The sequence below is a fragment of the Elephantulus edwardii genome, unplaced genomic scaffold (assembly GCF_000299155.1).
Source record: "Elephantulus edwardii isolate Elephantulus edwardi_28Jun2011 unplaced genomic scaffold, EleEdw1.0 scaffold00048, whole genome shotgun sequence".
Lineage (NCBI taxonomy): Eukaryota > Metazoa > Chordata > Mammalia > Macroscelidea > Macroscelididae > Elephantulus > Elephantulus edwardii.
The window spans coordinates 13197977-13220259 of record NW_006399798.1 but is presented as its reverse complement, the minus strand read 5'-3'; the positions used below and the strand labels follow the sequence as shown (position 1 = coordinate 13220259).

At 41.1% G+C, this 22283-nt stretch overlaps 2 protein-coding genes across 2 annotated transcripts in view; one reads left to right on the top strand and one right to left on the bottom strand.

Moving 5' to 3' along the window:
* ABCA9 (ATP-binding cassette, sub-family A (ABC1), member 9) overlaps positions 1-22283 on the top strand; it is a 77482-nt gene that overhangs the window by 42035 nt on the left and 13164 nt on the right. Inside the window, exons 21-29 of the mRNA XM_006886254.1 lie at positions 40-177; positions 4413-4520; positions 9960-10130; positions 10356-10469; positions 10929-11048; positions 13742-13795; positions 16816-16907; positions 18225-18345; positions 20776-20893. Of these exons, the coding sequence (XP_006886316.1) occupies positions 40-177; positions 4413-4520; positions 9960-10130; positions 10356-10469; positions 10929-11048; positions 13742-13795; positions 16816-16907; positions 18225-18345; positions 20776-20893 (1036 nt within the window). The remainder of the gene's footprint in view (positions 1-39; positions 178-4412; positions 4521-9959; positions 10131-10355; positions 10470-10928; positions 11049-13741; positions 13796-16815; positions 16908-18224; positions 18346-20775; positions 20894-22283) is intronic.
* LOC102850282 (CKLF-like MARVEL transmembrane domain-containing protein 8-like) lies at positions 855-3150 on the bottom strand. Its single transcript, XM_006886299.1, has 2 exons — positions 3134-3150; positions 855-1254 (listed from the first exon to the last, which is right to left on the bottom strand). The coding sequence occupies exons 1-2, from the start codon at positions 3148-3150 to the stop codon at positions 855-857; spliced, it is 417 nt and encodes a 138-aa protein (XP_006886361.1).

Genomic DNA, 22283 nt, shown 5'->3' with positions numbered 1-22283 from the left:
CTTTCTGAGGACTTACCCTTCATATGTGTCTTGTCTTAGCATCACAGGTTTTCCATAGCATGTAATACCAAGAAGTTGAATTGTTTCCCTGTCCTCATGGATATCATCAGCAATGGGTTGCTAGGAGTGTTTAATTCTTCCAAGCGCATTCAGACGGACAGAAGCACATATTTTGTGGTAAGTTTAGTATTATTTCATGTACGCTGAGCCCTCATAAATTTGTAAGGAAATCCTTGAAATGCTGAAATCATATCACGTGAATTTTTAGGAACTTGTTGTACAATCTGTTTGAAGTTACATATTCCACACAAATCGTGCACACATAGATACACACGTTTAACTTTTCCTCTACAAGGTTTCCTTCTTTCATTGCACTTCACCTTCTTCTTCTTTGTAGACACTACATTTTTCACAAATTGAAAGTTTGGGCCAGTCTGTGTGGAGACAGTGGATGGGCGCCACTTCGCCACACTCATGTGCTCCCTTTGTGTCCCCGTCACATTTTGGCAGTTCTCACAGTTTTTCAGACTTCGGCATAATGCCATGGCACACTTACTAGATTGCAGCGTAGTAGAAAAGAACTTTTTTTTTATAATTTATATTAGCAATTTACCTATTTATTATACATTGCCTAAGAAAATAGGGCATCCATGCATCAACAGTAAACTTAAGAGTTCATCATTTAGGGTGCAGAATTTTGCAAACACGTGTCCACTTTAATGGTAACAAATTTAACTAAAGATGTAAAACATCACTTAAATACAAGTCTCTGAAAACATCCATTAGGCCTACAGCTGGGGGGCTTGCCAGTGAGGAGCCTATCATTTTTCCTTGTAAATTATCAAAATGGCAAATCACTGCACGGTCCTGGATCTCCACGCTGTAAAGCTGAAGTAGGCATTTCCGGCATAGCAGGTGGTCACCAGGAAGGCACAGAACGAGGAGGCTGCCCAGCTGTTGAAGTTGTGGCTGTCTCTCTCCGGGGACACTGAGGTCGCGTCCACCACGGCGGCCGAGAGGTATAAGACGAAGGCACTTGCATTAAAGCACAGGCCCACCGTGGTCCAGGGCACCTGGGGGATCCTGGTGTAGGTCATGGTTATGTAGATGATGAGGAAGAACACCGTGAGGACCCAGTAAAATACAGCCACGAACATGACCCAGCCAAACGTGGGGACACGGAAGTACTCGGTCCCAGCAATCAGCGTCCATACCAGCAGTCCGAGAACCCACAGATTGACTTCCTCTCCAGGCCTCACATGTAAAAGGGTCCCTGAGTCCACAGGAATTTGAGATACTAATCCAAAGACTGCTGCTTTGGCGGTTCGAATTCACTAGCCGCTCAGACAGGAAGAGATGGCTTGGCCCCTGTGGTTTACAGCCTTACAAAAGAACTTTTAAATGCTCTGAGAAGCCAAGACGTTTGTGGAACTTGCTTTATCACAGTTCCTGTTTTATTGTGATGCTCTTGAGCAGAACCGACAATATCTCCAAGGTTGCTTGGGTTACGCTTGCCTGTACCGGGTTCTTATCCAGTGCTCTGTGTCGGTCCCTCCAGGCCCAGTCCCACACGGTCTGACTGTAGGGAGGTAAACTCTAACAGGACTTTAGCATGCTATTGATGGACTATGACATGAGGGTCTCGCTCATCCGTTACTGTTCAGCTGATATTGACTCATAGCTGACGCTCCAGCAGGTTTTCAAAGGCTTCACATCAAAAGGGAAGAGATTGTTCATCTTTTCTCCCATTAAGCAGCAGGTGGATTTGAACCACCGGGCTTTGAGTTGACAGCACAATTCACTATCCACTAAGCCACCAGTGCTCCAACATGTCTAAAAGGGTTAATTATTGAATTAAATGGTGAATTCTAGACCTTCCAATAGGGAGCTTTGGTGGCCTAGTCTGTACAGTGTTGTACTGCTCTGAGTTGCACTTCTCTGGTGGTTCAAATCCACCAGTCGCTCCATGGACTCCCTTGCCATTTTCAGTCTTTGAAAATCCTCTGGACGGTCAGTAATGAGTCAATTTCAACTCAATGACAATGAGATTGAGGGGTTTGGGTTTTTGTTTTGTTTTGTGTGGGTTTTTTTTTTTTTTGAGATCTTCCTAAATTAGAGAACTCAACACAAATGATAGTTTGTTGTTGTTGTTGTTGTTAAGTGCCATCAAGTCGTGGGTGACTCATAGCGACCCTATGAGTGAAAGTCCTCTACACTTTTGTGACTCATCCTTTCTCCAGGTTCACAGGGTTTCCAGGGTCAAGCTATTACGGAAGTGGATGCCACTCCTGCTTCCAAGCTTGTTTTAATCGGGGAGCTCCACCAAACACTGTCACCATGGGTAACCATTAATGCATTTGACACATCAGTGTCACAGTGTTCAGCTTCACAGCAACCACAAGTTGCCGCTGTATGGCAAGTGGACACACCTAGATGACTGTTTGAACAAACACAATGAAAAACAAGGCCTGAGGGCTGCGGATTAGAAGCCACCCACCTTCGGCTTGGTAGCATCACTTTCTGTCCATGAGGCCAGCTGATCACTCTCCGTGCTGATGTTATTGTTGTTAAGTGCCATCGAGTTGTAGGTGACTCATAGTGACCCTATGGACTAGCAAGATATTATTTTTGTTCCCTTTTCAGGGTTTTACCTCCACATATGAATTCCTATTCAAGCAGTTCAGAGTGACAGTAAGGTGATAAGAGGTGAGAGAAAGAACAAGACTCCAAAACTCAGGAATGTGTCCTGAGATGTCTTATTGTCATGAGGCAACTGGTCATAGAGCAAATCAAGGCTAGAGGGAAAGCCCAAGGTTCTCTGCAGCCTATGGAAGCACCCACTGCCATCAAATCATTCTAACTCATAACAATCCTACATAACAGAGGAGAACTGGTCCGTGGGGTTGCAAAAGCTATAATTCTTTACAACAGATATATTGTCTCACTTTCTCCTGCAGAACTGCTGCTTGTTTGAACCACTGACCTTTGGAATAGCAGCTAAAGTTTGTAACCACTGCGTCACTAGGACTTTTCTGTCCTACACAGGAATTTGAACTGTTTTAATTCAATGTCTTTATGTGGAGTGTAAGCTGCAGGATTTCCTCCAATCCCTGTCACTCTTCTTTACACCTACCTGCTTGAGTTGTTCATTTATATCTAATAGGTTTCTGGAAGAATATTAGTATACTACTCACGGAGCTCCCAGATTGATTCAGGTTTGAAAGCAGAAGTGGCATCCACTTCCTAAACTATGCACCTCTGGAAACTCTATGAAATTATGATAATTGTAGAAAGAGAGAGAGAGATAAAGAAGAAGAAGGAGAAGGAAGAGGAGGAGGGGGTGAGGGGGAGGGGGAGGAGGAGGAGGAGGAGGAAGAGAGAGAGTGCGCGAGAGTGCAAGCATGACAGCGAGAGCAAGAGCACCCTTATATTTTAAAGTCGGTTGGGCCTGAGTGTCTAGTGTAATTTTATTTTGGAGGAACATTCTACTAAGTTGTACAGCACTCTTCTGCACTGAGGTAATCTGGATTTCCTGTGATAGTGAACCTTGTGCCATTGAGGGGATCAAATGCCATAACGGCTTCCCATGGTGGACAGTGTTTGGTGGAGTTCGCAATTTAAGACACGTTTGGAAGCAGGAGTGGCATCCACTTCCTAAACCACATGCCTCTGGAAACTCTATGAACATGGAGAAATGAAGTTAGTTACAGAAAGTCTTCAGGCCTTTTGTTCATAGGATCACTATGAGTTCCGCTCGACTTGATGGCAATCAACAACAACAACTCATGTATCAGATGCAGAATCAGGGCAAGAATGGGAAATCTTCATAACTTCCCCGTGATTGAACTGACTTGGCACTAATTTATGAGAAAGGACAAAATATTCCTTTCAGGGACAGTTTAGGAGTTCTGGTGATGTAGTGGGTTAAGTGTTAGTTTGGTGATTTGAGTCCACCAGAAATTCCACAGGAACAAGATGAAACAGTCTCCTTCCACTAAGACTTACACACCTGGAAATCCAATTGATTGTCACCACGCGGTGGAATCTACTCATTGGCAGTGGGCTCCGCGTTTGATGTTTCCAGTTCACTATCTCTATTCCCTAGGAAAAGGAAAGACTATAATAGCCATGAAGCTTGATAATTGGGAGTTCCATGCCTCCCTTACTCGTTATTAAGCCTAAATCTGCTAAGGTGGCCAAATATGTTTCTTCATAAGCAAATCAGGACACATGTCCAAAATGCAAGTTGTTTCAACACAGGTTTGAGAGTGTGATTAAGGCATTTCAAATGGGACCTTGGGAAGTGTGTTGAGTGGTAGGCCAGTTCATTTGCTTGTGTGATTTAATTAAAGAAGCTTAGATGAACCAGATGACCAATTACCATCAGCTCACAATATTCTTCCTGATTTTAGGAAATCGAGGCTATCGAGTTCGGACTCATGAATGGTGCCTTCCTCTGGATACCAATAATAGTCTACATTACACCTTACATTGCGATGAGTAGCATCACGGACTACAAAGTAAGGAGAGTAGCCGAGTCCTCTGTGGGTTTCAGCTTTAGAGGAGTCCCTTCATGGTTGGGGTTGGGGAAGCTCATTTACATGGTCCATCTAATTCTGTGCTTGACACATTGAGCAATCAAACAAATTAAAATAATAAATTGTTTGAAAACGCTATCTTTTTTAAAAAATTAGTTCTCAGGAAGTACAACTTAGGTGATACCATTGATTAATAGAGTTGTAACTCTTAGCTGGTATATCACTTGGAGTTTTCTTTACAGGCACTTATATTGACATAATTACATTCCCTTTTTCCAAGGTGATTCTTTGAACCTATCAGGGGCTACACAGGGAATAGATAAGTAATCTCCTCCCATGTAATTTATGTCCTCTGCAAACCTCCTGAAGGATCAGCTACAATTCGGTTCTGACTTTTTTACAAAGAGAACCCAAGGACGTTGTGGGGACCCCTGGCCTGTTGACTTGACTTGGCCCCATGTGGAGTCTACGGTTGAGTGAGGAGACCAAGAGGCCTGGGATGCAGGGAGAAAGGTGGACTCCTGCATGTGCTTGCAGCTGATGCCCATCTAAACCTAGCCATAGGTGGCTGGGGATGAGTTGACCAGACCCCAACCAGATGAAGAGAAGATGTTCTGTGCTGTGAACTAGGATTTAATGGTACAACCTGATGGCTTGCTCTGGACAGGACGATGCTTATGGATACAGGTGCTTGAAGTTTCCAAGTTGAACAAAGTTGATTCTTCAACAAAAGGGACATGATTGTTTCTTCAGAGTACTGTTCAATGTTGGTGTAGGTTCAAGTCAGAACCTACCCATAGCAGACCTTCCAACAGGTTTTCAGAGGCAGTTTAATCAAATTGGAGGAGACTGGCCACCTTTCTCCAGCAGAGCAGCTGGTGGATTCGAACCAGGGGCCTTCGGGATTGCAGTTCAACTCCTTACCACTCGGCTGCCAGACCTGTTTGATAGAGATGGGCAAATCAGCAAATGACAAATGGGGGATATTAGGGCATGAGGCAAGCATTAAGTAGATGGTTTTCATGAAAGTATTTGTTGGTGGGATGATAGGGAGGAAATAAAATAAACCCACAATATAAATGAACAAAATATAATGTAAATAAAGGACTGTATGGAACAAGATTTAAAAAAAAACAAATGGGAAATCACACACACACACACACACACACACACACACACACACGGTTTGTTTGTTTGTTTTATTTTAATGATATTTTCCACCTTTCAGGAGATTCTAAAGGTTAGACATCCCTGAACAAATAATTACAGAACTTTGTTTGACTGTTAGAAAAGATTGTCATTTAAAACTTCATTTGGGAGAAGCTTATGTATAAAATTCAAGGAAGTCCTTCCTGGCATCCCAGTGTCTTTAGTGTCACCAACTGATGATTGCTTTGTTCCGTCAGGTCTTCTGAACCTTCAAGAAATTTATTGGACAGCAAGAGAAGGAAATAAGAGGTGTCCAGATTGGCAAAGAGATGGTGAAACTGTCACTGTATGCAGATGATAGGATAGTACACACAGAAATCTCCAAGGACTCAACAATAATAACAAAAAGAAAACAAACAACCAAACCCCAAAACACAACAAACATGTTAACAGTTTATAGACCAATTTAGTAGAGTGGCAAGATACAAAATCAATATTCAAAAATTGTCAGATTCCTTTTCAATAACAAAGAAAGCACAGAGAAAGAAAAGAAGAAGATACTTAGGAATAAACCTAACTAGAGACATAAAAGAACTTTACAAAGAAAATGAAAAAAACTCTTCTATGAGAAACAATAAAAGATCTAAATAAATTGGAAAATGTTCCTTATTCATGGATAGGAGGACATAATATAGTGAAAATGACAATTCTACCAAAAGCCATCCACATGTTTAACACAATCTCAGTGCAGATGCCAAATTTCTTTTTCAAAGAGATAGGAAAGCCAACTGACAATTTATTTGGAGAGAAAAGAGACCATGAATAAGCAAAGCACTTCTGAAAACCAAGAATGAAATAGGAGGCATATCACTCCATGATCTCAAAACCTACTATGAAGCTGTAATAAAAATACCAGCATGGTACTGGTACAATGACAGTCACATAGACCCATAGAGCAGAATAAAACCCTCAGAAATTAACCCTCCTATCTATGGGCAACTGATATTTGACAAAGAAATAAAGCCTATTAAATGGGGAAACAACAACCTCTTCAACAAATAGTGCTGGCAAAACTGGACTACTACCTGCAGAAAGCTGAAGCAGGATCCACAGCTAACACGGGCACAAAAATCGACTCAAGGTGGATCAGAGACTATAAAGATTACAAGAGACAAAGTAGAACCAAGCTTGGAAGGCCTAGCCTATGATATGAAGAGGCTGACAAATACAGCCAGAAATATACAACCAAGAGAGGATGACATTTATGAAGGAGACCTTCTAAAGATTAAATCCTTGTGTGCATCAAAAAACTTCCCAACAGGGTGAAATGAAAGTCTACTGATTGGGGAAAAACCATTTGGAAATACTATCTCAGACAAGAGTCTCATAGCAAAAGTTTACAGAATCCTACTGGGTCTCCACAAGAAAAAGACTAATAGCACAATTACAAAATGGGCAAAAGACACGGAAAGACTTTTCACAGAGGAAGACATTTGGATGGCCAACAGACACATGAAGAAATTCTCAAAATCACTGGCAATAAGAGAGATGCAAATCAAAACTACGATGAGATACCATCTCAGCCCAGTAGCAGTAGCAAAGTTTAACAGGACAGCAAGCCAAAAATGTTGCAGAGGATGTGGTTAGACAAGAACTCTAATACACTACTGCGGGATTATAAAATCGTACAACCACTCTGGAAGGGAGTTTGGTGTTTTCTTAAAAAGCAGAACATAGAAATTCCATATGATCTAGCTATTCCATTACTAGGAATATATTTTGAGGAAATTAGAGCTAAGGCACAAACAGAGAATCCTACACCAATGTTCATAGTATTGTTATTCACAATCACAAGAACATGGAAAGAGTCTAAATGTCCAACCAGAATTGAATGGATTGAGAAAGTGTGGTACATTCACACAATGGAATTCCATGCAGCACTCAGAAGCAACAATTTCTGAAATTACTACATAATGTAGAAGGGACTGGAGAGCATTATGCTGAGTGAATAAGCTCAGTCTCATAAGGACAAATACTGCATAAGACCATTTTGTAAAAGTAGATAACTAGTAAAATGTGTATGAGGCTGCAAGAGGGAAGGGAGCAGAGGAGTGAGGGTCGCCAGGGGGGACATCATAGGGTTGCACAATTTGATGGGTAGAGGGAGGGGCAAAGGGAATGGGAAAGATCCATCAGGGGTCTGGAAAGGCTGGGTAATGATGGGCGTGGTACAATGGTAATTGATTCTATAAAATACAATGAATGGAAATGATTCTATGAAACACAGCGTGAGTGAGGGATAGTGAGCGACACAATGTTTATAAACTTTATATGTAAAGCAATAAAAAATAAAAAACGGAAAAAAATAAATGTACTAGTTTTCATTTCTTTTCACCCTCATTTTAAACTATACCTCTCTGTGGCAGCCTGGCAAATCAACTATTCTTCTTTGACTTTTATGCAATTACATCATGACTACTTCTTTTCTCTTCTCACTCTTACTCAGTCTTATTTTCAAGCCCATCTTCCTGTGTTCATATCTTGGCTCTTCCACTCTCAGGCTCTATGATCTTCTGAAAATGGCTTGATCATTCAACCTCTCTTTGTTTAGCTAATTGTTTTTATCTTATATTCAACATAATGGGCAATCATTTTTACCTTATGTGCAACATAAATAATGTCAATCATAGTATAAGTCAATTACTTATGTTCAACCTACACTTCAAGAGGAGCAGGAATTGTGCAGTTCTGTCTGTTGAAACTTTGTGCAACACGCAGGCCATTACAGTATCAAAAGAAAGTGGAGTTTGATGAGCAAACGTGAGGGATCATCTCCTTGAGGCAACACAAGCTGATGACATAGAGCATTTCTCCTCTGGAAGATAAAGTCACTATGCCGTTTACTGCAGAATGAATAGATGACTGGCAAGAGATGTGCATATAGCTCAAGCTGTCGTTATGTAACCTCAATTTGGAAAAGACTCATAGCTGAGCCTCCAGGGAGTTCTCAGAGGCAGTAATCACATGGGAGGAGATTGCCCATCTTTCTCTCCCAAAGCAACCAGTGGATTCGAATCGTCTGCCTTTGGATTGGTAGAGCACGTCCTTACCACTGAGCCACCAGAGCTCCCTATCTGAAGGAAGAGAATAACAAGCATCAGGACAAATTGCTGAACCAACACAGTATTTCTTAAAGAGGGTATGTTGTGTTTACGGGTGAGTTGGAACCAACCCTCCAACAAGTTCATAGAGGCTGTAAATTGCATGGGAAGAGATTTCCCATCTGGCTTCCACAGGGCAGCTGATGGTTTTGAACTGCATACCTTGGACATGTTGCAGAGGGACCAGTGCTTGGAGATGGCCGTCATGCTTGGGAGGGTGGAGGGACAGCGCAGGAGGGGAAGACCCTCAATGAAATGGATTGATTCAGTGACTGCGGTAACGGGAGTAATTGTGTGAGAGACAGTGAGACTTGCATAGCATAGTACAGGGTCTAGGGCTGTTGTACATAGGGTCTCTGTGAGTGGCAGGCGACTTGACGGCACATAACAACCAGCTTTGCGTTGGCAGTGAGATTCCTTATCACTAAGCCACCAGAGCTCCCTAAAGGGATATAGGAAAATGAATTTTTTTTTTCTTTTTTTTTTTCTTTTTGGTGAGAAAACATTTGTATTTAGAATTAACCAGCTAGACTCAGTTTAGATGATCCCAATTTTGTTGGCAACATCCAAAGCATCATAGTCAGGAACAGGTCGAACATAGGCCTTCTTCTCTCCATCAGGCCTAATCAAGGAGTTGACCTTGGCCACATCAATGTCATAGAGCTTCTTTACAGCTTGTTTAATTTGGGGCTTATTGGCCTTGACATCCACAATGAACACAAGTGTGTTGTTATCTTCTATCATCTTCGTGGCTGACTCAGTGGTCAGGGGAAATTTGATGATGGCATAGTGGTCAAGCTTGTTTCTCCTGGGAGCGCTCTTCCGGGGGTATTTGGGCTGCCGTCGGAGTCTCAGCGTCTTAGGCCGCCAGAACGTGGGTGACGTGCGGATCTTCTTTTATTTGTGGCTGTGGATGCCCTTCAGGATGCCTTCTTGGCCTTTAATGCCTTTGCTTTGACTTCAGTTTTGGGAGGGGCAGGGGCTTCCTTCTTCGCTTTCGGCGCCATCTTCGTAGAAAGTGAAAATGAATATTTTTGTAAATACATGCTTACAATATTTCAATTCCCAAATATTCCATTACCTTTTAATATGTCTTCTATTTCTCTGCCAGAAAAAAGCATACTCCCAGCTACGGATTTCCGGTCTCTACCCTTCTGCTTACTGGCTTGGGCAGGCATTGGTGGATATACCTTTGTGTATCCTGTTCTTCCTTCTGATGCCCATATTGGACTACATGTTCATCCCAGTGGCGTTAGTATTTGAAATTCAAAGCTTAGTGCAAGTAAGTGGCCAAAATTACAATATGAGTGTCTTTTGTCTTAATTCATAATCAAAGATGAATTACAAGATGACTATTTTAGACTCTTTTGCCTTAATACAGTGAATTACAAAGCATAGAGCTTCAAATTACCTGCGTACTGGTGTATTTCTGGAGAATTTAGATTTGAATATGAAATCTTTTCTAGGCAGCATTTATTGGATCTGATTTTAATATTTCTATTCACAGATCCTGTGTGCAATTGGATATATCTTCTCTCTTGTTTTCTTGTCATACGTGATAGCATTCCTTTTTCACAAAGAGAAAAAGAACAGGAGCTCTTGGTCATTTGCCTTCGTAATTGTAAGTATGGATATGGTGCGTATTACTTTAAAATCATTTTCACATAAATATAAGAACATATGTTTTAATTGTATATCATTTAAAGGAATATCATGCAGTTATGGAAAGAAACAGTTGTATACGGAAACCTCAAAAGATGTCTATCACTTACTGTGAAATGATGAAAAAGAGAAAGAGAGAGATTTGAAAAACAATTTCCCCTTTAAAGGCTGAATTTTACCAGGTCTCCAGTAGACTTGTAAGCTCCTTTGCTTTGAGGAGCATGCTTCTGTATTTAAAAACATTCCTAATCCAGCAGCATTTAAATTCCGGCAAGGGGAAACGGCAATAGGGTTTGGAGAATGAGGCAGAATTCAAAAGCAAAAGCTTTTAACCCTTTCCATACATCATAAAGTTCTAGCTGATACTTTTTAGAGAAATGTCATTTTTAGAGAACCATCATTGTGCTTTTCATTTTAGACCACCATCTTCACAGTGGCTGTTATTAATGAAAGAACGTATGAATTACTTGAACTATTTCTGTGTACCTTACTGATACCACCATATGCTCTGATTGGCTCTTTGGTCATTTATTTTGAGGTAAGTAATTCCACTTGGGCCATGGAGCAGGTGACCATTTGGCAAAGCTTTGACTTGTAATAATGTAGGTCCCTATCTTAGCTATGTGTAATTTGTATTTTCTGCTTTAGAAAAGAGCTCTCTTGTTACACAGCAAGAATTTTCTGTCTCTCTGTCTTTCTCTCTGTGTCTCTCTGCCTCTCTCATTGTTGACTCATCACTGAACCACCAGCAGGTTTTTAGAGGCTATATATATAGCGGGGGAGGGGATTACTTATCTCAGCTGTGAATCTGCTGGAGGATTCAAAACCCATGTCTTTGAGTTAACAACACAACTCCCTACAGACTATGCATGCCACCAGAGCTTTCTTTTCCTAGCATCGTTCACGTCCAAAGTACGTAAGTCAAGGTCTCATCATACTTGCTTCTAAGCAACATTCTGGCTGTACTTCCAAGACAGATTTGTTTGCTTTTCAGGTAGTCCATATTTTCTACATGAACTTAAATTTTCTCAGGGGGTGGGGTGGTATATGTTGAATATTGTTCAAGAAGCAGTTGTTGTTGTTGTTATGTGCCGTCGAGTCGTTTGCGACTCATAGTGACCCAATTTACAACAGCCCTAAACTCTGCTCTGTCCTGTGCCAATCTCATTGCCTCTGACACACCCATCCCGATTACCCCAGTCACTGAATCAACCCACCTCATAGAGGGTCTTCCTTCCTGTGCTGTCCCTCTACTCTCCCCAGCATGATGTCCCTCTCTAAAGACCTCTCTCTCCTTACAACATGTCCAAAGTATGTCAGACGAAGCCCCAGAATCCTTGCCTCCAAGGAGCAGCCTGGTTTAATCCTCTCTAGGATGAATCTGTTTGTTTTCTTGGCAGTCCGTGGTACATTCAGTACTCTTCTCCAGCACCACAGCTCAAAGGCATCAATTCTCCTTCTATCCTCCCTAGTCATTGTCCAGCTCTCTGATTCATAACAAGTGATTGCAAAGACCACAGCCTCTATCAGGTGGACCTTAGTCTCCAGAGAGACACCGTTGCTCTTGAGTACTTTAAGCAGATCAGTTCTTAACACTACATTGGCCCTTTACAGTCCCTGGAGACTTAAGGGCTATTACAAAATATATTGTAAAGCTAATGAACACCATGGAAGCTTTGCTGGCTTAGTGGTAAGGCAATATGCTGCCAAGGCAAAGGTAGGCAGTTCAAATCCAGCAGCTGCTCTACAGAAGAAAGATGAGTACTCTCCTCTTGTGGAATTCACTGCCTCTGAAAACCTGCTGGAGGGTCAGTTAGGAGTCAGTTCTCACTCGAAGATATCCAATAACAATGAGCGCCATGAATCTCTGTAATAAGATGTGTGTGTGTGTGTGTGTGTGTGTGTGTGTGTGTGTGTGTGTGTGCAGAACTCCTGATTAAGGGCTTTGCCTTCAGTGTAAAGAGATTGTCTATGGTAGGTAACATAAGCATAGGAACAGCTCTGGTGGTGCAGTCTGTGGAGCGTTATGCTGCTACCCTGAAGACCTCCCCTCTTTGGCATTTCAAACCCACCATCAACCCCAAGGGAGAAAGTTGGGTGATCTCTCCTAGTGGACTTTACAGCCTTTGAAAACCCACTAGAGGGTCGGCTATGAGTTTATTTCAACACAATGGCAATGAGAATTGAGTTACAGTAAGCTCAAGAACAGTATAATGGTTCCATGAATTTTGTTGGGAAAAGAAAGTGAAAGAGCACAAATTAAGGAAAAGATCATGGACTGAGTTAGAGGATTTCTCCTAAGGTGAGCTTTGCCTATGGTTAGTACATGTCTTGGCAGCATTGCTAACGTATTCGTCCTAGATACACAGTAATTCCTGGGAGTGCATGTAAAGCCATCTCAGTGTGCAGGCAGACATAGTTTAATGGTCCAGTGAGAGTCCTGGGGAACAAGGAAGACATTACGCTGTCAGACATTTATGTTACCTGACATCCAGAAAAGTCCTGGGAGGCAAAGATGTGGAAGCTTCACCTCTTTCACTTTGGGCATGTTGCTAGGTGAGGTTATTCCTCAGGAAGCGACATCATGCTTATAAAGATGGAGGGTCAGTAAGAGAGGAAGACCCTTGACAAGACGGATGGACACAGTGACGCAGCCGTGGGCTCCAGCGTGTCAGAAATTCTGAGGATGTGGAAAAGGATAGGACAGGGTTCCGCTTTATTGTTCACAGGGTCGCTGTGAGTCGTACTAAGTGACATCTAGCAACAACAGTACACAAGAGAGAAGTTTGTAGGAGGGTCACATTGTTATTTGGTGAACATTGAGTTATCTTAAATGAAGGTTTCCATTTTTATCTTTTTTGATTTAAAATAAAACTTTTATTTTATACTGGTTTACTTACGAAGTTCATATACATTGTTTATCACACTGGATCTTTCTCATTTCCTTTACCTGACCCCTCCCTCCACCCATCACATTTTGCTATTGTGTGATTAACTAGCCCCCAACCCCACGCATCCTCACCCTTCAGCCCCCCCCCCCCCCCTTAGATCCTCAAACGCATTCTACAATAATGATCTTATGCTGTATTTGCCCTTTGGAGACTGAGTTGGTTCACTTAGCATAATGCTTCCCTGTCTTTCCCAAGTAAGGTTCCCCTTTTATGTTAAATGACTGATTAAAAGCTTGGTAGAAGATTGAGGTTCATCTAAACTCCCATTCTTATTTTACAGCTATCTTCGGACTCAGAAGATTATTTAGGACCTTCATTGCTAGCCTTGCTAATAGTAAGAAATCCTTTTCTCAAATATTTTGCAAAAGGGACATACTATTTGTGTTACATATATTGAGTTCTGATAATTATGTGAATTTAAAAAGGTTTGGGCATTCAGAACACCTGAAGTGGCAATCATGTGCAAGTGCAGATGTGTGTTCTCACACACACACACACACACACACACACACACACTGACTTTAAAGTCTGAAACACTATTGTTAATGATGGTTTTATCACATCCCTTTGTGGTTGTTGTTGTTATGCGCCATCGAGTCGCTTGCGACTCATAGTGACCCTATGTACAACATCCCTATACTCTGCTCTATCCTGTGTCAATCACACCGTCTCCGATACACCCATCCCGATTACCCCAGTCACTGAATCAATCCACCTCATAGAGGGCCTTCCTCTCCTGTGCTGTCCCTCCACCCTCCCAAGCATGATGTCTTTCTCCAAGGCCCTGTCCCTCCTCGCAACATGTCCAAAGTATGTTAGACGGAGCCTCAGAATCCTTGCCTCCAAGGAGCAGCCCAGTTTGACCCTTTCCAGGATGAATCTGTGTGTTTTCCTAGCAGTCCATGGTACCCTCAATACTCTTCTCCAGCACCACAGCTCAAAAGCATCAATTCTCCTTCTACCCTCCTTAGTCATTGTCCAACTCTCTGGTGCATAACAAGTGATAGCAAAGACCATGGCCTGTATCAGATGCACCTTAGTCTCCAGAGAGACACCATTGCTCTTCAGTACTTTGGAGAGGTCCCTAACAGTAGACTTTTCCAATACGTCTTCTAATTTCCTGGATACTGGTGCCGAGAGTGTTGACCATGGAGCCAAGCAAACTGAAGCTGTGAACAATCTCAATCTCTTCAACATCCATCCTGATGCTGCCAATTGGTCCAGTGGTGAGAATATTTGTCTTCTTGACATTGAGCCTCAACCCATATTGGAGGCTACAGTCCTTGACCCTCTGCAGCAAGCGCTTCAGGCCCTCCTCAGTTTCACCAATCAGGGTTGTATCATCTGCATAACGCAGATTGTTGATAGATCTTCCACTAATCTTGACCCCATATTTCTCCTCCTAGAGCCCAGCCTCCCGGATAATCTGTTCTGCATACAGGTTGAAAGGGTATGGAGACAGGACACATCCCTGGTGTACGCCCTTTCCAATTTTGAGCCATGCAATATTTCCTTGCTCTGTTCTGAAAACTGCCTCTTGGTCCAAGTATAGGTTTCTCATTAGCACTATCAAGTGTTCTGGGATTCCCGTTCTTATCAGAGTCAGCCACAGTTTGTTATTATCCACACAGTCAAATGCCTTTGCATAGTCAATGAAACACAAATAGACATTCCTCTGGTATTCCCTGCTTTCAGCTAAGATCCATCTAACATCAGCTACAATATCACTAGTACCACGACCCCTTCTAAACCCAGCCTGGACTTCCGAAGTTCTCTGCTGATGTGTTGTTCCAGTCATTTTTGGATAATCTTCAGTAAAATCTTGCTTGCATGTAAAATCAGTGAGATTGTTCTGTAGTTTCCACATTCGGTTGGGTCGCCTTTCTTTGGGATAGGAACAAATATCGATCTCTTCCAGTCAGTTGGCCAAGTGGTCGTTCTCCAGATTTCTTGGCACAGCTTGGTGAGCACGTCCATGGCAGCATCTGTTAACTGAAACATGTCAATTGGTATACCATCTATTCCTGGAGCCTTATTTTTTGCCATTTCCTTCAAAGCAGCTTGAACTCTTCCTTCATCACCATAGGCTCTTGCTCATATGTTGTTTCATGAAATTCTTCTGTGTATTCCAATTCCTTTTGATACAGTGACTCAGTATATTCTTTCCATCTTCTTTTAATACTTCCTGGATCATTTAACATTCTGCCTAAAGCATCCTTGATTGTAGCAACTCGAGGTTTGAATTTGTTCTTCAGTTCCTTGAGTTTAAGAAATGCTGAGCGAGTTCGGCCCTTTTGATTTTCTGACTCCAACTCCTTGCACATTTCATTGTAATATTTTACTTTGTCATCCCGTGCTGCCTTTTGAAATTTTCTATTCAACTCTTCAGTATCTTGAATTCGTCCCTCTGCTTTGGCTTCTCTGTGCTCCAGTTTTCAATTTTCAGAGTCTCTTCTGACATCCATTTTGGTCTTCTCTTCCTCTTCTGTCTTTGCAATGACCGTTTGCACTCTTCCTGGATGATACCCTTGATATCCTCCCACAATTTGTCTGTTCCTGAGCTGATTCTGAAATTTAGGAGAGATAGACTCAAAGTCATATTTTGGTTCCCATGGACTTGGTTTAATTTTCCTTAGCTTCAGCTTGAACTTGCATATGAGTAGTTGGTGGTCTGTTGAGCAATCAAATCCTGGCCTAGTTTTCACAGCTGATATTGAGCTTCTCCAGTGGTTCTTTCCGCAAATGTAATCAATTTGATTCCTATGCATACCATCAGGGGAAATTCATGTATATAACCTGCATTTATATCTCTTTAAAAACGTATTTGCAATGAATACATTGTTGATTGTGCAAAATTCAATCATCCTCTCTCCAGCTCCATTTCTGTCACCGAGTCCATGTTTTACAACTACTGAATCTTCTTCTGTATTCCCAACTTTTGCATTCCTGTCACCCATTATTATCAGTGCATCTTGATTGCATGTTTGATCAATCTCGACTGTAAAAGTTGGTAAAAATCTTCTATTTCCTCTTCCTTGGCTCTGCTTGTTGGTCACATCCCTTAGGTGAATTACAAATTTCTAACGACCTGAGTATCGCTTTTTCCGAATAGCAATGATGTTAATTTTGAAAATTTTATAGATTTAACTACATTGTCATTCAAACTTGTGAAAAATGTTCTTAAATCTAGTATATACATATTATCAACAGGTGACTCGACAGCACATAACAACAACAACAACAACAACAACAACAACAACAACAACAACATATATTATCAAACACCTTAAATCAGCCTTGATGTTGAAATAAGCATTATGTTGGTGCTAATATGATGTCTTTCTTTTTCTCTAGCCCTACCTTCATTTATTCATTTTCCTTCTTATTCTACGGTGTCTGGAAAAGAACTTGAAAAAGAAACTTATGAGAAAAGATCCTGTATTCAGGTTAAGAAACTTCAAATAGAATTTCATGTTTCCTTTTCATATTAACTGTTTGGGACGCATTAGTGGGCTTAAATTCATCAAGTAATATAGTGCTACATCAGACTATGTTTAAGGCACTTGTGAAATACAGAGTCATTATTAGTCACGAGACTTTAATGAGCCTGCAATCTACTTACAGAAGTAAATCACATACAGAGGGAACTGAAAAACTGAAATGGACCGTAATTCCACTGACATAATAAGTGAAAATGACATGAAAATAATAGAATCTGTGGAGTATTGAGCTGGGTTCGTGTAGCTCGGCAAGTGAGTAAATAAGTATTTACTCAGAGCAAGAAAGAAGCAGAATCTGAAGGCTGACATTTCCAAGGCATTTAAGAAGCAGCTGGAAAAGATGGAAAGGCTTGTATTAGAGGATAATGCAAAATCAAATGGAAGCCAGAAATTTATAATCTTGAGAAAGGAGAGTGTTGGAAAGGTTTTTCCAAACTACATAATGAAAAACATAGCAAAAGGATTCTTCGAACACCTCTCTACCTAATAAAATTGGAATCAAGTTCAAGACTAATAGATGCGCTAGAACAGGAGAATGAGGAGTTAACTGGGTTTTAGGAAATAAATTGTCAGCATTAATGTGAGGTGGAATGAGAGGGAGAGCTGGCATTCAGTAGTGATTGGTGGTAGAGATGATGACAGACAGAATTAGATTAGTATCAGTGAAAAAATAAGAATTATTCTGGTGGTGGAGACCCAACGTCCAGTCCTGACTGATGTCTCTCAAGTCCAGTGACCCCATCTGTCTGACAGTGCAGGCTTCCATGTTGCTGTGATGCTCAACAGATTTCAGCAAATATTTCATACCAAAATAGGCAAGAAAGAAAGGCCTGGCAATCTGCTTCCAAATATCAGCCAATAAAATCTCTGTGGGATCATCACATTTGGAGCTTGCTCTGCGTGGGGTCCCAGATTGTTGGGAGTTGACTCAATAGCCGTTAACAACAGGAAAAAAAGATGGTGGTTTAAGTCCCAGAATCCCTTTGCCAGATAATGTGTAGCAGCTTATTATTTGAAAAAGAAAACCACTTTAAATAAGTGGGATTAAAAAAAATAAAGGTAGCGGAGAATTAGGACCAGTGTAAGAACCTAGGAAATGAGGATCTTGGAAAGGCAGACAGGGCTTAGTAGAAGATAAGCTATGCTGTGCTCATATTCCCATCTCCCTATAGAATGGTTAAGAGTATACCAGAAAGACGTTCTTTTTGCTACTATGCTTTCAGCCGCAGATGTGTTATTTTTCACACTGTTCTGATTTTTTAGGATTTCTCCAAGAATTAATAAGATTTTTCCAAACCCAGAAGAGCCAGAGGGAGAGGATGAAGATGTCCAGATGGAAAGAAGGAGAACAGCAAGTGCTGTGTCTGCCCCAGACTTTGATGAGGTAGAATTCAAACGCATGCCCTTCGGAAAATAACTCTGTTAGCTTATGTGGTCAATTTGATAATATGAATTTAAAAATAAGATAATATCATTATTTCACTTTCTTATGGTTGCTAAGTGCCATTGAGGTGACAGACTCCCAGTGACCCTGTAAACAACAGATCCGCACCCTACTATCCGCACCATCTCTGACACAACTCAAGCTGATTGTTACAGTCACTGGGTCAATCTGTCTTCTTTAGAATCTCCCTCCCTTTTGCTGACCCTTCACCTTTTCCAGTATCATAACTTTTTCAAGGACTATTTCCCATCTTTTTCTTTAAGGAAGACGTGGTTGCACTTCCCTTGTTGGGTGTAAACACAAAAAACCAAGCCTCGCATCCATGTTTATCGTGGCTTTGTTCACAATAGCAAGGAGTTGGAAACAACCTAAATGCCCATCAACAATTGAATGGTTAGAGAAGCTCTGGGATATTCACACAATGGAATACTATACTGCATTGAAAAACAAGGAACTCATGAAATACTATTCAAAATGGGTGATCCTGGAAGACATTACGCTGAGTGAAATTTCTCAGTCACAAAAGGACAAATACTGCATAGTATTTGTAACTGCTGTAAAATGGGACTGACATTGGGTTGAGGGGAGACTGAAAAAGATGGGATAAATAATGTATACTGCATTGAAACAGATGAGGGAGAAAACTGTTTAAAAGGTATATGTAATTAGGTATTATTGTCATAACAGGAGTCCAGAACGAAGGCTGAACAGTGGAGTGGACTTGGGGGGGAAGGATTGTATAACAATGAAAGGATTTTTCTTTTACTTTTCAAAGAGAAGAGCAAACTGGGGGGAGGGGTGGGCAGGGAGAAAAGTGCAACAATGAAGGAATGGAAATAAAAAATTAAAAAAAAAAAGGAAAACCCCAAGCCCCCTGCCACAGAGTCCATTCCCAACCATTGCAGCCTTCCTTCCGTTGGGTTTCTGAAGCCATACAGTTTAATTGGAGAGGCGACTTCGTCTTTTTTCCACAGAATGATTGGTGGGTTTGAACTGCTGGCCTTTTAACAGCCCAGCAAGAATCACATGATGCCAGCAGGGGGTACAAAAAAACCTCCAAAAACCAAAAAACAACGAAGCAGTGGATAAATGATGTCCATCATTCACACAAAAACTCATTCACTTCTTTTTCAATAACAATTTTCGTAAGTACAGCTAAACAGTATAAAACATATATCGGGACTAAAGAATTCAGAGCAGAGATTTAGTTCAAGGTATGGTTTATGCACATTTGTGTATGTGTGCATGCATTTCTGTGCATGTTGTTGACGTAGTGAGCCTGTGAACCACAGATCTCAATGTTGCCCTATCTGTGGCATGCTTATGATCTCAAGTATACTTGACCCTGTTGTTACATTTTGTCAATCCATCCTACGTATCTTTTTAAATAGTAATTTTTTACTTTTAAATAGTAATTTTTAGATGTATATCTTTTTAAATAGAAATTCATTTTCCTTGTATTGTTCTTCCTGAGACTATACACAGCACAGCACAGATCAGTTCACAATTTCTGCATGTACAACTCTCCTTTTCCAGGTTGTTCCTCCCATAAACATAAATCCACTGCCCCCTAAATGCCTACTCTTTTCTATTCCTAATACCAATGTGATTCCTTCGAAAAAGTCACATTGTTATTTTAATGAGATAGATCTTAAAAGAGCACCATTCTTAAAGCAGACTGTTTTCACTACCTAAGCCAAACTATTATTTTATTTTAGGAACGTGTATGTGTCTTGACAGACCGAGAGTTTGGTGAATTCCTTTTTTTCTATTCTCTAAAGAAGAGTATGCTTGTCTAAATTGTATGACACAGTGTAAATTCTCTTCTAACTGCAAGGGTGGATATAAACTGGGAGAGCCTGTTTGAAAATAAGAACTGCTGGGTGGAACGATTGGTCGACATAGTAAACAAAAGGTTCTACCCACTGGTTCATCCACAAGTGCCTTGGAAGAAAGGTGTGGCAATCTGCTCTCAAAAAATTCATCATTGAAGGACAACTAACTGTATTCTGATATGCAAGGGGTCAGCAAGAGCTGGAGTCCACTGCATGAAAACTGATTTAGGGAAGGACTTTCTCATTTTTAAAATTGTTGTTTTATATTGCTTTGCATACAATATTTGTATACCTTGTGTTTCATACTTTCTTTCATTCACATGTGTCTCATACAACCATTATATACATTGTTTTATAAACATAATCCTCATTGAATTATGCCCACCATTACCCTGTCATTTCAAGTCCTCCAGATCTCTTAGGGAAGAACTATCTTTACTTGAGATTTTTGAATGTGAAGAGGTCTGGGGAGAGTGCTGAGAATTCTCAAGTCAAGGGATAACAAAGCCTCATTTCTCATTTCTTGTCTTCACAGAAACCAGTCATCATTGCCAGCTGTCTACGGAAGGAATATGAACGCAGACGGAAAAATTGCTGTGCGAAGAAAAAGAAGAAATTGGCCACAAGAAATGTCTCTTTCTGTGTTAAAAAAGGTGAGAAATTGTACTTCAGCTAGTAGACCATCCCTAAACTCTGAAGATTAAGTCTTTAGAAGGGATTGTTGTTGTTATGTGCCGTCGAATCACTTACTATTCATAGCGACCCTATGTACAGTAGCCCGAAACCCTACTGTATCCTGTGCCAACCTCACCGTCTCTGACACACCTTCCCTCATTACCCTAGTCACTGGATTAATCCATCTCATCAAGGATCTTCCTGTCTTGCACTGTCCCTCTACCCTCCCAACGATGATGTCCCTCTCCGAGAACTGGTTCCTCTTTGCAACGTGTCCAAAATATGTGAAAAGAACTTCAGAATCCTTGCCTCCAAGGAGCAGCCCAGTTGCACTCTCTCCAGGGTGAACCTGTTTGTTCTCCTGGCAGTCTATAATATATTCAATGCTCTTGTCCAGCACCGCAGCTCAAAGATGGGGCTCTTTGTCAAGAAAGACGAAAAGCATCCAGACTACCAGCTGACTAAGATTAAGTCATTCAACTTAACAAGCCTGAGTTTCTTTCTTTTTGTTTGTTTTTTTTCCTATAATTATATTTTATTAATTTTCATAAACATTTACAGAGATTTTGGGTTTCCATTCATTCATTGTTGCACTATTCTCTCTACCCTCCTCCCAGTTTGTTCTTGTCCAAATGCCACAGTGCTTGTCAAAGCCAGTTCTGATTAATCTCCTTTGTCAGTGTGTCCTTTGCCATTCCCTATCACTCCTCCCTGAGAGAGACTTCACCCTGAGTCATAAGGAAAAGGGGACGGCGTATTCTCTTAGCTACTTCCTGCTGAAAAGGGACGCTGTGGGTTTCAGGGACAAGCCTGAGTTTCTAACTGAAGTGGGATTGTGTTGTTGTTGTGGTTTGGGTTTTGTTGGGTTTTTTTTTTCTGAATAGAGAATTGCATCTAAATCTATAATATTTTTAATTAAGAAAGATAGTATATAGTTCTACCCATGGTCATTGAGTTGATTCCAACTCTTGGTGACCCTCTAGGACCTCAGAGTAGATTTCCAAGGCTGTAAATCTTTACAGAAGCTGTCACATCTTCCTCACAGCACCAGCAATCTTTTGGTTAGCAGATGTTTGATCATCCCACCACCCCGGGTCCTTTACAGGAGTGACCGAACTCATTTCTGACCAAGTGTACTTCACGGAGGAGGACTGGCAGAGCAGGATAAGGGCAGTACGTTCTTCACTGCTAACAAATAACACATGTTGTGGAAGTGTTGCTGAGAGGCAAAGGATCCTGGAATTACGATTGGTTTCCAAATTCTGTTCAGCCTTAACAGGCTGCATGATCTTGAACTAGTCATCCTACTGAAGCCTGAGTTTCTTCACCTACAAAATGAAGTTAATAATCATTTTTTAAGGTGTGAGG